This window comes from Vulpes vulpes, chromosome 14 (genome assembly GCF_048418805.1).
Source record: "Vulpes vulpes isolate BD-2025 chromosome 14, VulVul3, whole genome shotgun sequence".
Lineage (NCBI taxonomy): Eukaryota > Metazoa > Chordata > Mammalia > Carnivora > Canidae > Vulpes > Vulpes vulpes.
Window position 1 is genome coordinate 117,119,024 of NC_132793.1, and position 21,495 is coordinate 117,140,518.

General features: G+C 45.8%; 1 protein-coding gene across 2 annotated transcripts in view; it reads left to right on the top strand.

The window, feature by feature from the left end:
* Positions 1-21,495, top strand: part of CLNK (cytokine dependent hematopoietic cell linker) — a 201,307-nt gene that overhangs the window by 120,832 nt on the left and 58,980 nt on the right. For both annotated transcript variants that reach the window (XM_025998330.2, XM_025998334.2), the window contains exons 4-6: positions 6,608-6,636; positions 16,142-16,179; positions 20,501-20,645. In XM_025998330.2, coding sequence (XP_025854115.2) covers positions 6,608-6,636; positions 16,142-16,179; positions 20,501-20,645 — 212 coding nt within the window. The remainder of the gene's footprint in view (positions 1-6,607; positions 6,637-16,141; positions 16,180-20,500; positions 20,646-21,495) is intronic.

The following is a 21,495-nucleotide window of genomic DNA, read 5'->3' on the forward strand; positions in this document are numbered from 1 at the left end:
AAGTGCAGAAAATGGAAACATACCATGTTTTCCAATCAAGTCCAAACTCAAATCCATAGGTAAGTGCCTAGACATGCACCAGCCACCACGAAAGGAATTTTGGCATTTAATCCTCACAATACTGCTCTGAAGTAGTTATTATAATTCCCATTTTCTAGACGAGAAAAGAGAGTCTGAGAGAGGTTACATTTGTGGTCAGTCACAGAGCTAGTCACTGGTGACAACTGGATTGGGATTCAGAGTGTAACGTCAAATCGAGGACCATTTCTGGGCTCCAAGTGACCACCACTTTCTGCTGTGTCGGCATGATCCTGTGGATTTCGTTTTCTGTTCCTGCAAGTCTCCAGTCTGCTCCTGTAGAGACTCTGCTATGAAGAACAGGTGTGTGGGCATTGCGCTCCCGAGAAGAAGGTCCAGGGCCATTGCACAGCCTCACAGCAGCACCTCCTGGACGGTGGCCCCATCCATCAGCGCCGCCTGGGAGCTTCGGAGAAATGCAGATTCTCAGGCCCTGACCTACTGAATCAGAAACTCAGGAGTGGGAGCTTGGGCACCTGTGTATAAACAAGCCCCCCCACCCCCCAGTGATTCTGGTGCCCATTCAAGCCTGAGAACCTCCACTTCAGCATCCTTACTGAGAATGCAAGCTTCGGAGCTGGAGTAGGAGGCCGCTAGGCCCAGCACTTCCTCTGCCCCTACCTACCACCTCCAGGAGATGGGAAGGAAGAAGATGCAAGACAGGGGCCCAGAGGGTAGGAGGAAGGTGGGAGAGGTCAGCGTACTGGAGACCGGGAAATTCAGATGAGACAACAGCCCTTGCCCTCAAGAGGCTCAGTCTAGGGCGGGGCGGGGGGGTGGGGAGTGGGGGGTGCAGAGCAAGACTGGTATTCCAGATCACAAGACACTGTGCCTCGTGCAGTGCCAGAAAAGACGCAGGCCCTCAGGGGACCCCGGGGGTGGCCAAGGGCTTGCCCACGAGGTTTCCAGCCATGCTTTCCACTCCGAGTGGAGTCTCTGTTCCCATTCCTGACGACAGCGCTGTAGTTACTGTTGCTCACACGTCCCGCACTCAGACACTCCCTACCCTCACCTTATTCACTATCCATTTCTTCTCTTTTGCCACTAATGCCCACAGCAATAGTTAATTCCCGAGGAGGGGGGGTTCGTTGGGGGAGACAAGGTGCATGTGGCTGTAATTCCTTCAGACGCAGCAGCCTTGTTGCTGCGCTAGGCAGCCCCCCCCCCCCCGGCCCTCCCAGCAGACAGCTCTCTGCCCAGGAGACACACGGGGTGGTGGGGGCCCAGGGCCTTGTTGCTCTTGACCTCTCTGGTTTCACCCCACCCCCTCCAGGGGCCCTGGGCATCCACAGATGGCACTGACTGATCCTTAAGAACACTGCTCCCTCTGGCCTGCCTCACTGTGCAGACCGGGGAGTATCTTTCTGAAAGATGTGGCCAGCCAGGGGCTTTACAGAGGGCCCAAAGGGCTTTCTAAGAGGGTGCCCCATCCCTTTCCTGGGCCCCCCCACAAGGAGCTCCCCAGATTAGATGCACAGGAAGCATCGCTAAAGAGTTGGGAGGAAGAAGAATGAGAAGGACCCACCAGGAGGCTGTTGGCTTGGACTGTACGCCCAGTGCCTGGCACATACTAGATACCTAAATAGGTGATAGAAGGTACTTTCACCAGAAGGAAAGGATGGAAGGACGCAGAGAGAAGACAGGACAAGTCGGGGAGAGTGGAGGCTGTAGACTCGGGAGCCGTTCACCTGCTGGAGGGGCGCCAGAGCTAACCTGGGCACGCAGGCCACCCCACGCTGCCGTGCTGCTCCCCTGCAGTGTAGCCCATCCAAATGCCAGATATTGTTATTTTCATCCTTCAGCACTTGTCAGGCACACAGATGAAGGGGATCAGAGCTCACATCACATGCATCCTGTCCTCAGTGAACTTAAACTTAGTTGAGGAAAGAAAAAATGGAGTTTAACAATGAGATTTAAATAAGGAATTCCTGGGATCCCTGGGTGGCTCAGCAGTTTAGGACCTGCCTTCGGCCCAGGGCATGATCCTGGAGACCCGGGATTGAGTCCCACGTCAGGCTCCCTGCATGGAGCCTGCTTCTCCCTATGCCTGTGTCTCTGCCTCTCCCTGTGTGTGTCTCTCATGAATAAATAAATAAAATCTTTAAATAAGGAATTCCTAACTCCACGCTGCCTTTTGACTCTCCTAGTGCATTAGGAGAGCAAGCAGCACCACAGTGCTCAGAGGCGGAAGGCTCACAGGCCATGTTCTGTAATTAGGTGCCTGGTCTCCCATTTAGGGGCTGGGGGCCTGGTGGAAGAAGTTTGAGAACCTGAGGTATACTGTGATCTGCTCAGGGGAATGTGAGTTCCACTGGATAAGTGCCACTACCTCTTGCTGGGACTTATGCCTGAACCCTTCCCTCACCAGTAGACTCTAGGGACACCCGCATGGCCTTCTGGAGATGCAGCTCTGAGCATGCTTGAACCAGTGCTTTAACCGAGCTCCACAAGCCTCCAGGACTAGGCAGGCCCTCTAGCTCCACCCTGCTGGTTCCTCACTCCGAGCAGAGCACACTAAGCCTTTCCATACCTCGGCCCCTGCAGCTCCCTAATGCCAATCTGCACATCCCTCCAGTGCTAGAGAGGAAGGCAGGGTGCTCCCCTCCTGCAGACTGGCTGCATGTGAACCTGGCACCACCAATTCCCCTCGGGAGTTAACCCAGGCCTCGGTCAACCCAGCCACCAAAGGAAAGGGCCAGTTCCTGGTAATTGGCCCTAACACTGAGATAGAGATTCTTGTCCACTGAGAGTTGCCAGGAGATTTGCTGATATGATTTGTATAAGGCTCACACTTAACCGGTACGGCATGGGCATCCTAACAGAGGGAAAAAGGCAATGAATTTAGAAGTTCAAAGTCACTTTCATTTCCCTCTAGATTATATTAAAAATGAGGTTAGCAACTCCTATCAATTGTCTGACAAAAATTAGAATTTTAGTCTAAAGCGCTCTCTTAACGTCAGAAGCAGTACTTAAGGGGAGATGTGGTGCCGAGCCAGTTAGTCTTGGAGGTTTGGGACAGGGAGTGGGTTAGCCGGTGAAATCACCCTGACCGTCTCCCAAGGGGCTCTGCTGCACATTCTGCTCCAGCAGTGGTACCTGGGGAGGCCCAGGGGAGGACCACACGCGTCACACTCTAGGGGGCGATGAGGAATTAGTCTCCACACCCACCGGGAGCTTGACCCTGGAGATGGGACCAAACGTCGTCTCTATGGGACAGGAAAAACACACCATCCAAACTTTGTTCCCATGGATAAGTAAGACGCAAGTGCATCCTGCCTACCCAATCAGATCCAGTTCTCCCAGGCAGCAAGGGGGAGAGGGAAGATGGGTTTAATTTAGTGCCCTTTAAGGATTAAAAATTATTAAGCGTATTAAATTATTGAGAAGTATTAAAAATTAAAAATATTCAGAAATTAAAAATCTTTATTTGTAATAAGCCTTAAATATTGAAATCCACAAACCGCTGGAGATCAGCCTCATTCATTTCATATTCCGCGAACTCCCCCCACCACGACGTGGACACCTGCCTGCGTAAGCCAGAGACATAGAGGCAGGCCTGCTGCCCTCAGGCCCGGAGCTGGAAGGAGCAGGGGGTGGGAACAGCAGGGGGGCAGGGCTGCCAAGCTGTCACACCATCCAGCCCTGGCCCCTTCGCATGTGGCCGTGTTACGGATGCTGTAGACGACGCAAAGGAGCCAGGGTGCATCCTCGTCATTCCTTGGCAAGAGGCAGCTTGCTAACTAGCATGTGGGGCTTGCTTGAGCAACAAGAACACAGCAGATCTCCACGAAGTTTGCTAGCAGCCTCTTTTGCTAATCACCCCGGGCTGTCGGGCTGCAAAGAGCATCAGCACAGGAGCCTTTTCGGGGAGCTTGTCAGCTGCTGGCCTGAACTCCAACCAGACACAACCGTGGAGTCCAGGTCTCCTCCGGGGCCCCCTCCTTCCCGGGCCCTCAGAGCATGTTCTGCCCCCCCCCCCCCCTTTGTGGGCTCAGCTGGAATAACAACGCTGCTCCCAGCCCTGCTGACGCTTCCTCTGCTAACTCATTCAGCTTGCACTGACGCACAGAGAGCCCCGGGGTGCAGAATCCCGGAGGGTATGACATATGAATGAGCTCCATCGCTCTGGGACCCCACCGAGGGGCAGAGTGGCTCAGAGAAGCCACTTCCAGATAGCCTGGACGATGGGGAGGAAGCTTCCAGGCAGAGAGAGCTGGGCGGTCTACGTTGCTGAGGCAGGCTTGGAAATAATGAGGGTAGCCAGACAATTCCCGGCTCTGCCCATCGCATGCTGGGCCACTTGAGGCAGGTCACTTACCTCTCCTGAACTTGAGCCGCACCTGCGAAGTGGGGAAAGCCCTCTCCATGCTGCACAGGCTCCACTCTTCACAGGTGTCACAAGACCCCAGGCTGAAACTTGCAACAATAAATTGGACGACGTTGTCTCCGATGTGCTTTTTTTTTTTTTAGCATTAACTGTCTTTGATTCTAAAAACCAGGTGAAGCCAAGGTCAGAAGAAGGACAGAATCCTAACATAAGAGCCAAAGTCCTTGCCAGGATCCCTGAGGAGAGTGGGCATGGGCATCCTCTGCCTCATCCCTGGGCTTGGGCTTGCAGGCCGCCTGCACCAGATGTGCTGTCCCCAAGTACAGGGCCTGGCTTGCCACGCTCACAGCAAGCTTACCGTACACAGTCACGAAAACATACCATTTGCATTTCACGTATCACCAGTGGCAGGCCTGGGGAGCCTTTTGAGGCCTTAGTCAAAGACGAAGATGTCAAGGAAGAGGCCATGTGTTGAAAGCATCAAGAGAGAGCTCTCAGGCCCCAGATAAATGACCTGCTCCTTACTGGCTGATTTACTGATAATTTCTGCCGAATCTCAGGCAGCTTGAAAGGAAGCCAAGAGCTAACCACAAGGGCTCCGAGACCGCAGCTGCACACTGCCTCTGGACTCACCACCGCCTGTGGGCGAGGGCCAGGGACGCGGCAAGATTTCGAGATCTGACCCTCACTCTCAGGCTGTCAGATCCCTCACTCTCTGTGGGATCAGGCAAGTTGAAGGACTCTCTGAACCTCCCATTTCCTCGTCTGTAAAATTGGGACAGTGACAGCCACCCCACAGGGCCTCCCTGAATATTAAAATGGCAAACAGAGGACAAAGGGTAAGCGGGAATCCAGACTCCTGGGCCGTGGTCTCCTGGTTACTCATGTCTCCCAACTTAACTATTCAGTGCCCGAGGTCCCAGCCACCAGGCAGGCCTCATAAATATTTACCCCCGGTGTGTGTTGCGATGCTCAATTAATTGCTTCTGTGACGTACTTTGAGAGCCTCGGAGGATAGGCGCTGTACGAGGCCCAGGATTATTAAAGGCACAAACAAGTTGGCTCACAGAAGCAGCATTCTCCAGAGCCTTCCTTTGCCCCAGAGCTTTGCAGATCTTTGCCCAAAATCTAGGCAAAAGGCATTTCCTAAAGCACCCTGCCAATGTGAATGTGGTGGCCAGGCAAAAGGCCCTACTAGAAGATAGACAAACACACATACAAACAACTCACAATAGATAGTGGTTTTAGGCCATTTGGAAAATAATAATAAAAATTGAGTCTCACTAGGCATCAGGGAAATGAAACAGGTAAAATAAGAAATCGAGCACCACGTAGGCAAAATTGTTTTAAAGGATGGATTTAAGGGTGGCGAGATCCAGCGATGGTCACTGACCGCTCTGTGACTTAGCATCTAAACTGACCCAAACCACATGGTGGGCAAATGAGTGATCTACTGTGAGGGGCATGGAAGACCCCCATTGCCTGACCCTCCTCACTGCACTTGGCAGAGTCTCTCCACAGGAAGATTCGGGGATTAGATGAAAAACGCAAGCATGGATCCACCCTGCAACATTACTTGCAATAATAAAAACTAGCAAGAGCCCAAATGAACCCTTTAAATATCACAGCCAATAAGGGTGCCTGGGTGGCTCAGTCAGTTAAGCATCTGCCTTCAGCTGAGGTTTTGATCCTAGGTCCTGGGATGGAGCCCTGCATAGGGCTCCCTGCTTGGTGGGGAGTCTATTGCTCCCTCTTCCTCTGCTCCTCCCCCTGCTTGTGCTATCTCTATGTCAAATAAAATCTTTTTTTAAAAAAATCACAGCCAATAGATGTCATGTCTTTGAATAACAGCTAAAGATATATAATGCATTTTTAACATCAACAGCCCATACATCCTTATGCTATTTTTATACATCTGTCCATTTAGACATATGCACACACCCCGTCATACACGCATACAAATATGTACAGCAGATTTGCCAAAATGCTACCTGGGGTGGTTGCGTTTTCTTCTACATACATTTTTCTATTTTTCATACTCTCTATAATGAGGTGTTGTTTCAGATCCAGAACAATATAAACAGGAAGAAATCATTTCATAGGTTGATCTGAGAAATGCCTGTGGTGGCTGCCCACTCCTCTGGGGAAGGTGTGTGACCCGCATGCCGCTGACACTGACCATGGTTCTCTTTTCTGCCCCAGGTCATGGCCTCGATTCAACAGTGCCACAGGTGAGTCAGGGGCCCCCGGTCGCAAAAGCCGTGGGGATGTCAGCATGGGTCTATTACTCTTCCTTCCATTCTTCTCTGCTTTTCCTTTTATAAAACTACTGGCGTGTTCAAAATGGCATTACCCACTGATGGCCTCTTCCTCCGGCTCCTCCTGGGGTACAGCCTGGTCTGTGACTTCCACAAGCTTTGGAAACTGGGGCAGGCTGATGGGGAACCCTGGCTCTCCCTTCACTTTGTAGCTGTGTAGCCTGGGGTGAAGCACAGATCCTTCATCTGCAAAATGGGTAAAAGTCTGCGTAAATGTCATTGCTGTGGCCCCTCAGTAGCGCTCGTTCAAATAAACTCTATATAACGGGATCCCCCCAGAATACGTGTTGAATGGATGAATTGATCAGAAACCATATTTTATGATTCTCTTGCATGTCTTTTCAGAGCCTAGTTCCTGGTACCGGGCACTTACTAGAATCCCATTAAAGTTTGAGTGAAAGTATGTACTATTCATATTGGAGCATTATTATTTCAGGGAAAGTCCAATAGAACATCCCTAGAAAGCTGGCGAGGGACGATGAAAGGTGGCTAGAAATGATGGCTACAAGGAGACAGAATAAAGTGAAAAATAGACAAGAAGTGTGCAAAGAAGGTGTAGAATCATAGGGAGTCACACAATCTGCAAATGAACTCAAGGTTCATAACAGTGCATGTTGGAGCATGTAACCAGCTTTCAGCATGTCCCAAATCACCGTGAGAAGTGGAAAAAAGCAAAATCAAGACTGCAAGTATGAATATAAATAAGAAACAAGCACCTGGCTCTAATCCCTCTTACAGAAAATGCCTTTATTAACCTTCCCAGTCATTTGCTAAGGTTGCATCCTCTCAAGGTAGATGCTTCCAAACTGTACTAGAGCCTTTGATTCCAAATATACCTCCCTCCACCAGCTTGCTACCTCCCATCCCTTCCCATAATGCACTTAAAGTCCTGGGGGTACTCTAGACACTTCCAAAGGGATGGTGCCTGGAAAGGAAATTGCCAATCTGATGCGGTGGCTGGTGGGTTATAAACCACATGATCCATACCCCTCTCCCTTCACCCACTCTCCACATTCATCAAGGCAGAGAAAAACCGACAGGTGGGTATTACGTTTCATTAACAACATTCTAGAGAAATAAGCAGAGGAGGAAGAAAAACAAAAACAAATCAAAACCCCAAGAGAGCTGATTGAGATAAAGCTGCCCAGGCCTGCCCATACACATTGGAATCATATTCTGCTAAAAATATTAACAGCAAATCACAGCACCCCAGCCTCTGCATGCTTATAAACCACAGAAAGTATCTATTAAAATATAACAGAACTGATATAATGAAGGATGCACATGATTTACACAACAGGCTGTTTGCCATGATGATATTTTGAACATTTCTAGATATTTTTAAGTTGCTTGCAACTTTTTACCATGAGATTATTTGAAAATATGGTGGGATTTCCATATGAGAGAATACTATATAACCATTAAAAAGATGACATTGAAGCATATTTACTGACATGGATATGTTATAGGACACTATTATATGCAAGAGCAGACAAGAAAACCATGTGTTTAGACCTACAGAGCCTATATCATGTGTGTGTGCTATGTGTGGGTGAGTGATCAGGCTATAATCAAATATTTTTAGTGGTAGTCTTGGTATGGGGACCTTATATTAATTTTTATCCCTGTCTTTTTTTGCTTCTATGTATCCTATAATTTTTCCATACATTTTTGTATGCTAAAAACAATCTATCAAAAAAATATTCCTGGAAAAGACAGACATAGATGCAAACTTGGACAACCCGTTAATACCAATACTTTCTGTGAGGCTGATTTACAGAGAACAGTGCCATGTTTTTCCATAAAATAAACTCAGGAGCCTCTCTCCTTCCACTAATTAAATAATTAAAGAAGATAGCCCTATTTAGAAAGTGGTCCTTCTCTCTTAAGGCACTGTATACAATAAAAACCTTGATAAAGATATATATTGGCTATTTCAGTCAAATGGACAAGAAATTTCATTTTTGTCCAGGAACACCTGTTTTGTTTTCGGTTTTTGTTTCCTAAGGAAAAGCAGTGTTGAAAGTTGGTTTTTCCCACTTTTAAAAGAAAAATTAATAAGGATTTTAGGAGCAGGTGGAGGAAAGGCAGGTATGGGATATGTGAGCATCCAATGCCCCCTGCTGGCTCTTTCTAGACATTGAAATACTTGTATTAGCAGAGTGGTTCTCCCCCAAGGTGTTGGCAAAATGGGCAGACAGACACGATGTGAATGGTTCACGGGTGAATTGCTGGGAAAAGGTGTTCCCCTAGTTCCCATTAACACAAGCCAGGAATTCACATCATCCATGATTGGTAAACCCAGGGATTCACAGTTGTCTTTAAAATGTGTAGTGTATCAGAATCACAGTAGTCACAAAAGTATATTCTCAAGCCCACTCCAGGGTCTATGCTTTCACAGATCTAGAGTGAGATCAGGGAGTCCCTGCCTTTCACAAGAGAACCCCAACTCGTGTAGTGCTAGGACTGTCTTTGGAAAATCACTGGTTGAAGCAAAAACAAAGAAAAAGAAAACTATCAAAAGTATCTCCACCAAGAAGCTGCCGTCAGCTCTCTGGACAACTGTCTCAGAATATTTTATTTGAATTGCAGGAGATCACCCAAGAAATGGGATGGAAGATAGCTGCCTTATCTGTCACCGTCCATCCATTCATGCATGCATCCATCCAAGCAATTTGTGGTAGTTCTGACCATAACCAGCTTTGAGCACCGACTTTTAAGAAAATGAAATTGAAAGGTCCTAGGGCCTCAGCTTACCTAAGACACTAATATTGTGCTCCACAGATGAGGAAATTAAGAATTCAAGAAAGGAAGTGAACTTCCAGGGGCCACCTAGTGAGAACATTCAGCCTGTTCCCCACACTCCCAATAAATGCTTCCCATGTAGCTATTTCTGTGAGTTTGGCCTATTTGTGACCAGCATGTCGGTGCATAATCTTCAGATCAGGTGGCTGCGGTTCAGTGAATAAAACTGGAATGTCCGGAAGAGCTAGATCATGGAGCTAGTAGATAGATAAGAGACAGATGTGCCATATGTTCTATGTGGGTGTGTGTGCGTGTGTGTGTGTATAATCCACTCATCTGTTTCTACACATCTATTTCTCTCTTCTTACTATTTTCTTCCTTCCCTCCCTCTTCCCTCTCTTCTTCCCAGGCCCAAGTCATGTAGTCAAGGACATCATAAGCCTTTCCTCAGAGATAGTGAGAATGAATGCAAGGAAACTCATTTCCACCTCTCCCTATAGCCATGGTTTGATGCCAAACTGAAGATGTCCTAAAGTTTGGAACTTGCCAGGGGAAAGTGGGTAGATTATCTATTTTCCATCATAGAGATGAAGGTTAGATTGATGCCCTCAGTCCCCAGAGACCCTGTGGCTCCTAAAAGACAAAGAGTGATGAAGACAGGACAGGTAGAGAAAAGAACCCAGGGCCAGAGGTCTGGAGCGCAGAATTTGAATACTGGTTCTCTGACACCATCAGCAAAACCTAGGACCTATGAATGAGAGAAAATGGAAAGAAACTTACATATATAATGAGTCCCTAGTTTGTGTCAAGCATTTTATAGATGTTTCTAATGTAGCTGTCAGGTGCTGATAATACTCATAGTATAGATTAGGTAAACTGAGCCCAAGAGAATTAGATCCCCCAGGGAATAAATCAGCAGAACAGAACTCAGATCTGTCACAGGACACTTGTTCATGCTGTGTGCCAAGAAGTGCTTTCATCTTTAAAATGAGGGTCAACCAACCGTGTCACTGAATCCCTCGGCCTCACAGCTGGACCGGGCGCCAGTTTGAGGGACCAATGGGAAGAATCAACAGAGCCGCGTCAATGGAGTTGAACGTTGAGAAAGGCACTGTTTTTAGTTTAAAATGAGAACTCAGGAATGAACAAGCTCCTAACACAAATCTGACAGCAGAGTAATCATAATCTGGATTGAGTGGAAAAGATTTGGTCATGAAGTTGAACTTGAAACATGAAACACAGCTGTTCATGGGGGGCTGGGGGGACACGCCGCCAGAGGGGTATTTTTTTAGCCTTCTCAACTGCTGTTTGGGGCAGACACTCCTCTTCTCATTCTACAAGCTAATATTAGTTAACCGGTGGCTTACAGGCCTGCCTGAGTGCATGTGGCCAGACACCGGCGCGGCCAGGGTTTGAACCTAGAACTTCTCACTTCTCATTTGGCTTCCATGAAATAGGCATTCATGCCTTTCATTAGAGGCTCTGCTACATCTCTGGTGAATTCCATAGCTGACCTCCACAAGGAGATGAAACAGTAAAGGCTGAAGACATGTTCAGAAAGAAATCACGGGGGCTTGCATGTGACGTGTGTATTTTCTCCCGTGTAAGTCAAGTCCAGAGGTAAGCAGTCCAAGGCTGCTTGGCAGCTCTGCTCCTCCAGGTCCTCAGAGATCCTGCTCCCTCCCTTGTATTGGCCTCAATCCCTAAAATTGCCTAAAATAGTGATAGCTGTGCTCCGGGCAGCTGGAGGGAGGAAGGGAAGAAAAAGAAGAAATCAACAGTGCACAACACTTTCTCTTCAGAGAGCTTCCTGCAGACTGTGAGTTGATTTTCCATCTCTTCCATTTACCAAAACTTAGACTCACAGGCACACATGACTGCGAGGAAGACCGGGGTGTGTAGCAAGTCCTTGCTGTAGGTGCCCATGTGCCCAGCTGGCCATCAGGGCCTCCAGGACAGACGGAGGAAAGCGGACGTGGGGAGACACACAGCCGTCTCTGCTACGGATTCTTAGTGATGGGTCCTTGGGACCAGCTGGCCTCTCCCTTTTCACCATATATTTGGGAGCAGGCCCACCCAGCTGGCAGCCTCTGGAGTCAGAGCCAACACTCACCTTCGCCGTACCTCTCTCTGCCTCCCCTGCCCTCCGAAATCTTATGACTGCAATGAAAACAGAAGCTGTGTCTGCTTGGGGAACCTGGCTGGTTTGGGAATGCCATCATCTGAAAAGCCCGCGGATTCCACTTCCCAGAGAACAGAAAGCACTAGAGCACTGCAGGCTCCCTACCTTCACTTCCCTTCTCTCACCAGAGAGACAGATTCTCTTGATGGGACCTGCTGGGAATTGGGTCAGCCAGTGATTTCCTTTGAATGCAACCATCCCATGGAGCCAGGCCTTGGGGGCACAGCCAACAGCCCTGTCCGAGTAAAGGCCCTAAAACGCACCAGCCTCATGCTTCCAGGGGCTTCCGCTCAAGGAGGTGTCGACAAGTGCAGATAGTTGGAACTGCTCTCTAATTTTATCTGACTTACATGGCCCATCTCCCATCAGAAGGGAATTGGAGCTTCTACATCAGTGGTCCGCAGACATCAGTGTGATGGGTGTCACCATAAAAGCTTGTGCAGAAAGGAACTGGTTTGCACTGGAGGGGGCGGGGGCAGGTTTTGTTTTCTTTCCTTTTTTTTTTTTTTTTTAGAAGCACCCAAGATGAAAATGGTCGGGGGACCTTAATTTGATGGCCACTGGCCATAGGCCTTTATCATAACTCCATAGTCGTGAGAAGAGGTGTGCAAGCTGATAGGCAAAGGCTGGGGTAATTGCCTCTGCGAATCAGGAAAGGTTTGGAGCCTTACACAACACATATTCATCTTCACTTCCCTTCTAAAAATAACTTTCAAGGGAATGTTGTCTTTTGTAAAAAGATGTTGTTTTCTTGTGAGGAATGCAGGAATCTGTTGTTCTCTGGAGCTGTTTGGTGTCAGTGGGTGATGAACGACCCTCTGCAGACACATGAGCATAACTCTTCCAGGACAATGATGTGAAAAGATGCTGGGTAAACTTCCTTCATCTTTTTGGAAAATGGCTCTCTCTGGGGAGCCAGTCTATCCTTCAGCCCCAGGAAGATTCAAAGATCTGGAAGGATTTGGAGGCCTCTGTGGTGTGGGTCCGGGGCCTGTAGGAGAGGGTGTCAAACTCAAGCTTACTCAGCCAGGGAGGAGATCAGGTTCTACTGGTGGTTCTGTCACTGGTTCTCAATTCTGGAGTGTTTCCACACTCTATTCCACAGCTGGCTATGCATTCACGGTGCTCTTGCCATATCCTGAGTTACAGGAGTGATCGAGGGCCTGAAATCTCAGCACTGCCTTAGGGGAGGCAGGCACCGGGTCTGTAACTATAGAACATATTTATTGGCTTGCTTTGTTCCTACATGCTATGCAGAAACCAAACAGAGTGTTTTAATCAGGAAGGGCTAACATCTATAATGCATAAAAGTACAAATGTTAGTGGTTTAATAAAAATAAAGATTTATTTCTTGTTCACATCACAGTCCAAATGTGGATTGAAGGAAGTCATCTCCCCATACACTCATTTGAGATTCATTCTCCTTTCACCACTGGCTTCCATTATTACTGAAGACCTCAGGGTCTTCCACCTCTAGCCAGCCACAGAGGCAAGGTGAGCATCGGGAGGGTCAAGAGAAGGAGAGGGTCAAGGAAGTCATCCTGGAATGATGCACATGCACACACTTTGTCCCAGTGGCATAGCATCATGTCATGGCCACCCCATGTAAGAGACACTGGGAAATGTGTGCTGGCCACAAACCCACAGGAAGACTAAATGGAGCTAGGTGAGCATCCTCACAGCATCCTCAAAGCCACTCAAGGAGCTTGAGTTAGTGAGGAGCAGGGCTGGAGAGGTACTCCTTCATTTTTACCTAATATTGATGGTCAGGGAGGGTCCCCCACCCCCACCCCAGGGAAGATGACATTTAAGATATGATCCAATTGATGAAAAGAACCCAGACATAGGCAGCGTTGAGGAAAGAATGTTCTGGACTGCAGCACAGTGCATGCAGATCTCAGAGGCAGAAGGAGCTTGGTGTACTGGAGACACTTGGAAAGAAGCTGATGTAGCTAATTTCAGAGGTGAGGAAGGAACTGGAAAGAGATGAGATCAGAAAGGGGGCAGGAACCAGGCTATGCTGGGGGCCATGGCAAAGAATCTGGATTCCATGGGGCATTCCAAGGGCCATGAGTGACATGAACTGATTTACAGTTTTAAAACTATGCTTTTAAAATTACATTTCAAACTGCATTGTTAGTAACATACGTACTGCAGCAGATAAATACAACTCCTTCCCTAAGGGCACCTGGTTGGCTCAGTCGGTTAAGCATCCAACTCTTAATCTGGGCTCAGGTAATGATCTTGGGGTCATGATATCGAGTCCTGTGTCAGGCTCTACGTTCAGCACAGTCTGCTTGAGATTCTCTGTCTCTCTCTCTCCACCACTGCCCCTCCCCCTGCTCATGTGCTCTCTCTCTCTCTCTCTCTCTCTAAAAACATAAAATCTGTTTTAAAAAGGGTCAAGTACATACCCATCAAAGATGTAATCAAATGCTGCCTATTTTTATTTAAGTGTCACAATGAGACAGAAAGTTAAGTGTCCTGACAATTCCATGACATTCAAGTCACCTAGAGTGTTCAGAGAGGGAAACCCCAAGAGGATCTCAAAGGGCACCGAGCATTATGGAAGGCAAAACAGAGGAAGTGGGGACTCCAGGTGGAATCAACACAAGCAAACATTCAGAAGTGGCATGAAACATATTTGGGGGATCCAGGAGAGTCTCAGGCTGCAAGTTCGTGAAGGAAGAGACCCTAAGCTCTCTGTGGAGATGTCAGTATAATGAAAACATTTGATGAGGCCAATTTCCTAAAATAAAGTTGTCTCAAACTCTGAATCAGACAGCAGAGCTGCTTTCCTAGATCCTATGGGCCAGAAAAGATCCCCAAAATTTCGGTGCTCATTTGCTCCTTCCAGCCTAGCTGATCATTATGGGTGACCTCATTAATTTAACTCAATTCATGAGAGAGTACAGATTGCTACTGTGAAAGGCTGGAAAACCTGTGGGTTTCTCCACCAGGGCTCTCAGCAGGGGTATAATTGGCTGGGACAGGAAGGTGTCATCAGTGCCCCCAGGACAGTGGTGGCTGCAAGCCTCACCATCGGGATGGGCTGGGACCAGGAAGCAGGTGCAGTCAGACTCCTGCTCATTATCTCAAGGAGATTAGCTTTGGCTAGTTAACACTTCCCTGATGCACTGGTCCTAAGCAAATTCCAGAGAGCTGTGTTTCCGCTGAGCCAAACTTTCATTAATTTACACATTATACTCTACACAAGGCTTGGGCATGCTGACACAAATTCCCAGCTATTAATTGCATATTTTGGTATGGTAAGAGAATTCGGTGTGGAAGGGCAAAAGTCTATGAACATGATGAAGCCAGAGCAAGATGTAAAAATACACATGATACTGTGGTCCTCTACGTGACTTGGACACAGGCCAGAAATCTGCCCTGAGATTCTTAACAACCAAAGAAGGAAGGGAAATATGATCTCTTATAAAATCGGTGTTTTCCATTAAATCAAAGTAAACCAATCCCTGAGAAGCATGCAGCTCCCAAGACCCGCTAGGAACTTCTCACATATGTGCTAATAAAGAGGGTGTGATAAGAATATTTTCTGCTGATAGTGTTCCTCAATGCAGACTAACAGCATGAAACTATAATGCAATTTAGGAAAATTAAGTCTAGAGGAAGCAAAACACCCTGCAGATCATGTGAGCAGTTCTTTGATGGCTCTGCATCATCTGAGGGTAAAGTTTAAAGCAGAGCACCGACTGAGTGCACTAGATGACCCCCAGGAAATCTTTAATAAAACAAGTCCAAGCGAGGGGGATGAGCACTGAGAAACTTCACATGAGCAGTACTTACTCAACAAACACCATCAAGAACTCGTTTGTTCAGTGTTGGGCCCTATGCCTGGAGCTAAGGACAGATGAGTGAGTAGACCTGTCCCCTACCCTCAAAATCCTTCCAGTCTGTTCAAGGAGATGAAGCTATGTCAGATTACAGCAAATGCAACGTGTGTGCCAGAGGGATGGGGAGGGGGCCCGGACGCCGCAGAGTCATGACTGGGCGCATCTGATGGGCAGAGCCCGGGCGTTCTTGTGACCGGATGCTGACCTGCCATAGAAGAAGTGAGCCTTCCTAGTTTGGATTTGATTGTCTCGCCCCTGCTTTGCAAGAGCAGCAGCTAGAACCAGAAGTATGGATATACAGGCTGCATTTTAGGCAATCACTGTCAAGAGAAACGAATGGAAATTAGCACAAAATTTCCAAAGAAATGCAAGGGCCACTCTTTTCAATGTTTGTTTGCTTGTTTGTTTTTTTAAAGATTTATTTATTTATTTTAGAGAGAGAGTAAGAGCCAGAGGGGCAGGGGGAGAGAGAGAATCCCAAGCAGACTCTGTGCAGAGCACAGGACTCGATCCTGCCACCCCAAGATCATGACCACAGCCGAGACCAAGAGTTGGTCACCTAGCCGACTGCGCCACCCAGGCACCCTCACTCTTCTCAGTGTTTTGCAGTAACGCTTTGATCTACTTCTGTTGGCAGGCCAGTACCGGACTATTGATGAGCCTCTTCTCCACTGTGTAAGTCAGCCACTTCTCCTCCTTACCTTTCAGTCTTTGATATTTACAAAGTGAGTGGTGGCTCTTTTCAAGGCATTTGGCGAATTTCAAGAAACAATAACAAGTTTTTCCAAATGGCATGATTTCCTAGCAGAGAAACTTGCATGTCAGTTCTTGGGTATAAACTGTATTCCCATAATATACATTGTAAATCAAACCATCACACTGTACTTAAACTTACATAGTGATGTAGGTCAATTATTCTCAATTAAACTGGGAAAAATAAATAAGTAGATAACAAGGCATTAATAGACAGAGAGGCAAAAAAAAAAACTATCTTCCAATTTCTCAGCTATGGAATGCAGATAAAAATTAACTCACATGGCCACTGCGAAGATTAAATAAGATGAAAATACCACCACATGGTGCTGGCAAGGGAGTGACAAGAAAAGCACTTCCTAAGGCTCATGGTGAAATCTTAAAATGGAACTAACTTTCTGGAAAGCCATTTCATAATAACCAATCAACATAAAAATGTCTACTTTCTTTGGCCCAATAATTCTATGGTTGGGAATTTAAACTAAGAAACTAGTCTAAAACTTGGGCTAGTATGTAAAAAAACTCATTTATATTTTATAGTAATATATTTAAACAGAAACCCTGGAACCATTCCAAATATTCAATGATAGAAAGAAAAGCATTGAATAGACTGACATAGTCATATGATGAAGCTGTTAAGAATACTTACAAGAATTTTAAGGACTAAAGAAAATTTGAAATTTGTAACACGAACTCAGCCCCCTAATGTTATAAACAAATTTACTGTTAAATTGTACATAATTTAAATAGTTTTAATTAGCATATCTATAGATGATATATGAAATAGGCAGATAGAAGAGAGGGAGAAAGAGAATCTGCTTTTAAAATCATTGATTCTTTACTCTTTGAAAGACTTCTTTAAGAACCAAAATAAAGCAAAAAATAAAATAAAATAAAGCTATGGATCCTTACCTCAGGACGCACACACAAAATCACAAAATATTTTATAAAGTAGGAGGTTTATGGACAGAAAATACTGAGTTTTTAGTTAAGAATCCCTGCTATTGACAGTAGATAGGTAATAGATAATTAGATAAATAAATGTAATTATTATGTAATTATATTTAAATTATTATGTATTATTATGTAATTATATTTAAAAGAAAATTCTGTCTCTCTCTCATTCTGGAAAGAGATAAACCAAAATATTTATAATTGGTCCTGGAGGCAAGGTTCTCAGGGTCTGGTGTAGATTCTCTACAGACTTGGGGTGGTGGTTGCCATCCCTCAGGGTATCCCTCTGTGCCCTGACTCCACAAATTCTAACGAGGTGATTGGGCTAAAGATTAACTCTGTCTCAGATTCTTCCAGCAGATCCAAGATTCCCCAAAGATATTTTATACTCTGCAGTCTTGGTGATTGCCAGAACAGTATGTCAATGGTGCCCTTGCAACAAATGTCTATCTGTCAAATCCTGAAAGGAGTCACTCCAAGTCAGAACTCATTTCTGTATGCAGTTCTGGGGGAGAAGAGCCCAGCCACCTTCCCCCCTTTGCCAAGTCAATTGTGAAAACTCCTGCAGTTCCCCTCCTGGAAGCTTCACTTTGCCCTGGGCACTCAGCTCTACTGAAACTCATCCACTAGAGAGGAGGGGATCTATCATGTCCTGAGTTCCTATCATGGGAAGGTGTCAACATAGAACATTTATGTACATTTTACTTCATTAATCTCCAACTACAACCAAATAAAGTAGATTTAGCCCTCTCCAATTTACAGACTGAGCAAGTGAGTCAAGGCGATTATGTAATGTCCCCCAGGTCATACAGTGGACCCACAGTTTAGATCTAGGAGTGGGTGATTCCATCCTGGATCCATGCTGCCCCCAAGCAGACTGGCCCTACCTGGTTTCCCAACCAAGAACTCCCAGTCCGAGTCCTGCTTGACTCCCGAGATCAGACCAAAAAGGTGGGGCTTCATATCTATAATGCCTGGTTGTTAGGGGCACAGCATCCATGCAACCATGCCAATGGTCCCACTCCAACTTTGTGTTCAGTGACCTCACCACTCTCCTTTGGGTCACCACACTCACCCTCTCCATCCTCTTCCTGCTCCTGTCCTTGTCCCTGTTCTCTTACACCTGAGCCCCTTGAATTTTATAACTTTATAACTTGCCTGAGCCCTCAGCTCTTATAAGACTTGAGTCTCCCTTTCCTTTAAGATAGGAATCAAGGGCAGCACACTCAAAGCCATACTTTAGTCTTCAGGGAGCCCACCTCCTTCATGGAGAACAATCCCATGGAGAACACTGACTCACTAAATTGCATTCTGCACTCTCGCATCAAATAAGCAGGTTACTTGGAGCCCAGGTAAAGCCTAAAAGGTCTTCCAGACAGGGGCATTGTTTGCCTGGAAATCAGGCCCATCATGGACATTGTCTCTTTACCTGTACCAAACTGCTTTGACAGAGCAATGATGGAAAAAGTCATACACCTGGACACTTGGGGGTGGTAAGCAACTTGTCCACATACACTGGAATCATGCAGACCTGGCATTTAAACACAAGCCCCAAATACCAAATCTTTCCACTATAATAAAACCACCTCCTAGATTATTGTGTTTATACAATGAAATAAAGTACATAAAGCATCTAGCACATATAAAGTCCCTAACAAATGTTAGAGAGGCTTTAAGAGGAGGATTGGTGGCCTTGCTTTACCTCTGATTCTCTTCAATTGTCATTAGTACAGTAGCAGCCGTGGTAGTATTTATAGCTACTATTTATTAAGTACTGACCATCAGGCATTTTCCTCAAAATTTTACATGCATTGTCTCATTTAACTTCTGGTTGCCAAAGTCACTCTATAACTCTAAGAGATTATATTAGTGTGTGTGTGTATCATCTATTCCAAAAATAAATTTGAAGCGGCCTTTGATAAATATATCTCTGTAACCAGAGAAATTATAATATAAATGAAAAACTTTAAATCATATCATAATGACATCCTAAATCGAGTTAAAATCTATTATTTTATGTATTTTTGCTTACTTAACAAACAAATATTAAGAATCTACTATGTGCAAAAAACGAATAGAAATAGTTAAGGCCATAATGCAGTAACTTTGACTCTAAGTTTTCAGTCTTTGACTATAAAATAATTGAAAGTCCAAAGAAAGAGTTAGTGTGCTGCCCAATTCATGTAGTGTGACCAGGATTGTCTGGAAAGAAGTGAAATGCTCTCTGCAGAATAACAAAGGAACTTCAAAACTCAGGATCTGAGCCCAGGCTCACGCTGTTTGCCACTGAACTCTCTGGTTAGAAGTCAAAATTATGGATGTTGCAACACAAGGAATGCCCTAGATTATTCACCCTTCGTCTTAGGCTCAGAACAATTTTAATACTGGGTGTTGGATTTTTGTGTGAATGTGATAGAAGACCTGGTTCTGCCCATCGATGGCACCTATGACTGTGTCGCTTTCAGATTCCACCATTCCCAATTTCTATATTTGTAAAAGAAAGATCTAAGCTCTTAATTCTGAGGGCCAAAGTGGAGGATGTGCATGAAGATTTCTTATAACTGGGCCTGTTATTCATAGCCATGGCCATTTGGAGTCTTAGTGGAAACTTTAAGAGAGATAAGGGATCCTTCTATATGAAAGACTATTGAGATTAGTATCGGGGCTGAAACACAGCACAATGCTGAATCCAGATCCCAATACATAGGTATAGATTCCAGAATTTCAATGAAGATGATTAGATCTTTTGCTGAGCGGTACCCAATCCTGCCATCCCCAGTGTTCAGACTTGGAGCTCATTACTGGTATATAGATATACAACTGAAATTTGTGTATTGATCATGTATCCTGCCACCTTGCTGAATCGTTTATTAGTTCTAATAACTTTTTTAGTGGGCTCCTTGGAATGTCCTACGTATGTAGGACAAGATCACATCATCTGCAAATCTCTTTTCTGCTTTGAAAGGCTGATGTGATTACACTGGGCCACTCAGGTGATCCAGAACAATATCCTTATTTTAAGGACAGCTAATTAGTAATCTTAAGTACATCCTCAATGTCCCTTCACAGCAGGACTCAGATTATTATTTGATTGAATAACCAAGAATGGGAGTATATGAGGACATCTTTACGATTCTGCTTACCACAAGAATTTAACTGCCCAGACCCCAGATTCTTAATGTTTCCGGCTAAAAGAATCTATACCACTCCCCTTGCTAGCACTATAGCCCATCATCTTGGTTATAACTGTATCTTCCCTTGACTCCCTCAAATGTTCCCTCCCATTTAGGAAAGGAACTCTGCTGCGGCAGTCCTGGGTAGAGATGAAGACCAGAACGATGACGACTATGAAGACCCCGAGCTTCACATGGTAGAGGCATGTCAACCAATAAAAATTTTACCAGCCAGACCTATAAAGGAATCGGAATATGCAGGTAACATCTGGGACCTAAAAATCTAAGAATGCACATCCACGATGCAATACTGCACAGTAATTAAAGCCGTAGATTCCAAATTAAGCAACTCCAGGCTAAAATCCTAGCCTCCATGGCTTACTAGCTGTGCAGCCTTGATCAAGCCTAAAAAATTCATTTTCTCTACCTGAAAATGGTGTTCATAATAAAGGAACTTACCCTCTGAGAGTTCTTTTGAGTTCTCACCAGGGGACTTGGCACAGAGTCAGAGCTCTGTAACTACTGGTTGTTATTATCATGATTTTCTTCCTGAGTCTTAGGAACAAGTGGTGAGCATGGGAGAGAGTGGATGGGCAGGACTGTGGGCAGCATGGGAGATTTTTTTTTAAAGATTTTATTTATTTATTCATGAGACACACAGAGAGAGGCAGAGACATAGGCTGAGAGAGAAGCTCCCTGTAGGGAGCCTGATGTGGGACTCCATTCCAGGACCCCAGGATCAGGACCTGAGCCAAAGGCAGACGCTAAACCAATGAGCCACCCAGATACCTCTAGCATGGGAAATTTAAGACAGAGTTTGCATAATGGAGAGCAGCATAAAAGGGAAGAATTTTCAACTTGGCTCACTTGTTTTCCAGGGAGCCAGCATATAGGTAGCACGGGGGCATGGCAGCAAAGCCAAGCTTCTTAAGAGTAAAAAAGACATAATTTCACATCCACCCTTGTCTCTTTCCAACTGGGGCACACAGGCAAGTTCTCTGAATTGTAAATATAGGACAGGGCTGTAAGGGAAAAGAAGAGGAAGCACTTGTGATTTCTGAGGGCCTGACCCACTGAGATGAGTCTACAGAGGTCCCTTTGGAAAGAATCA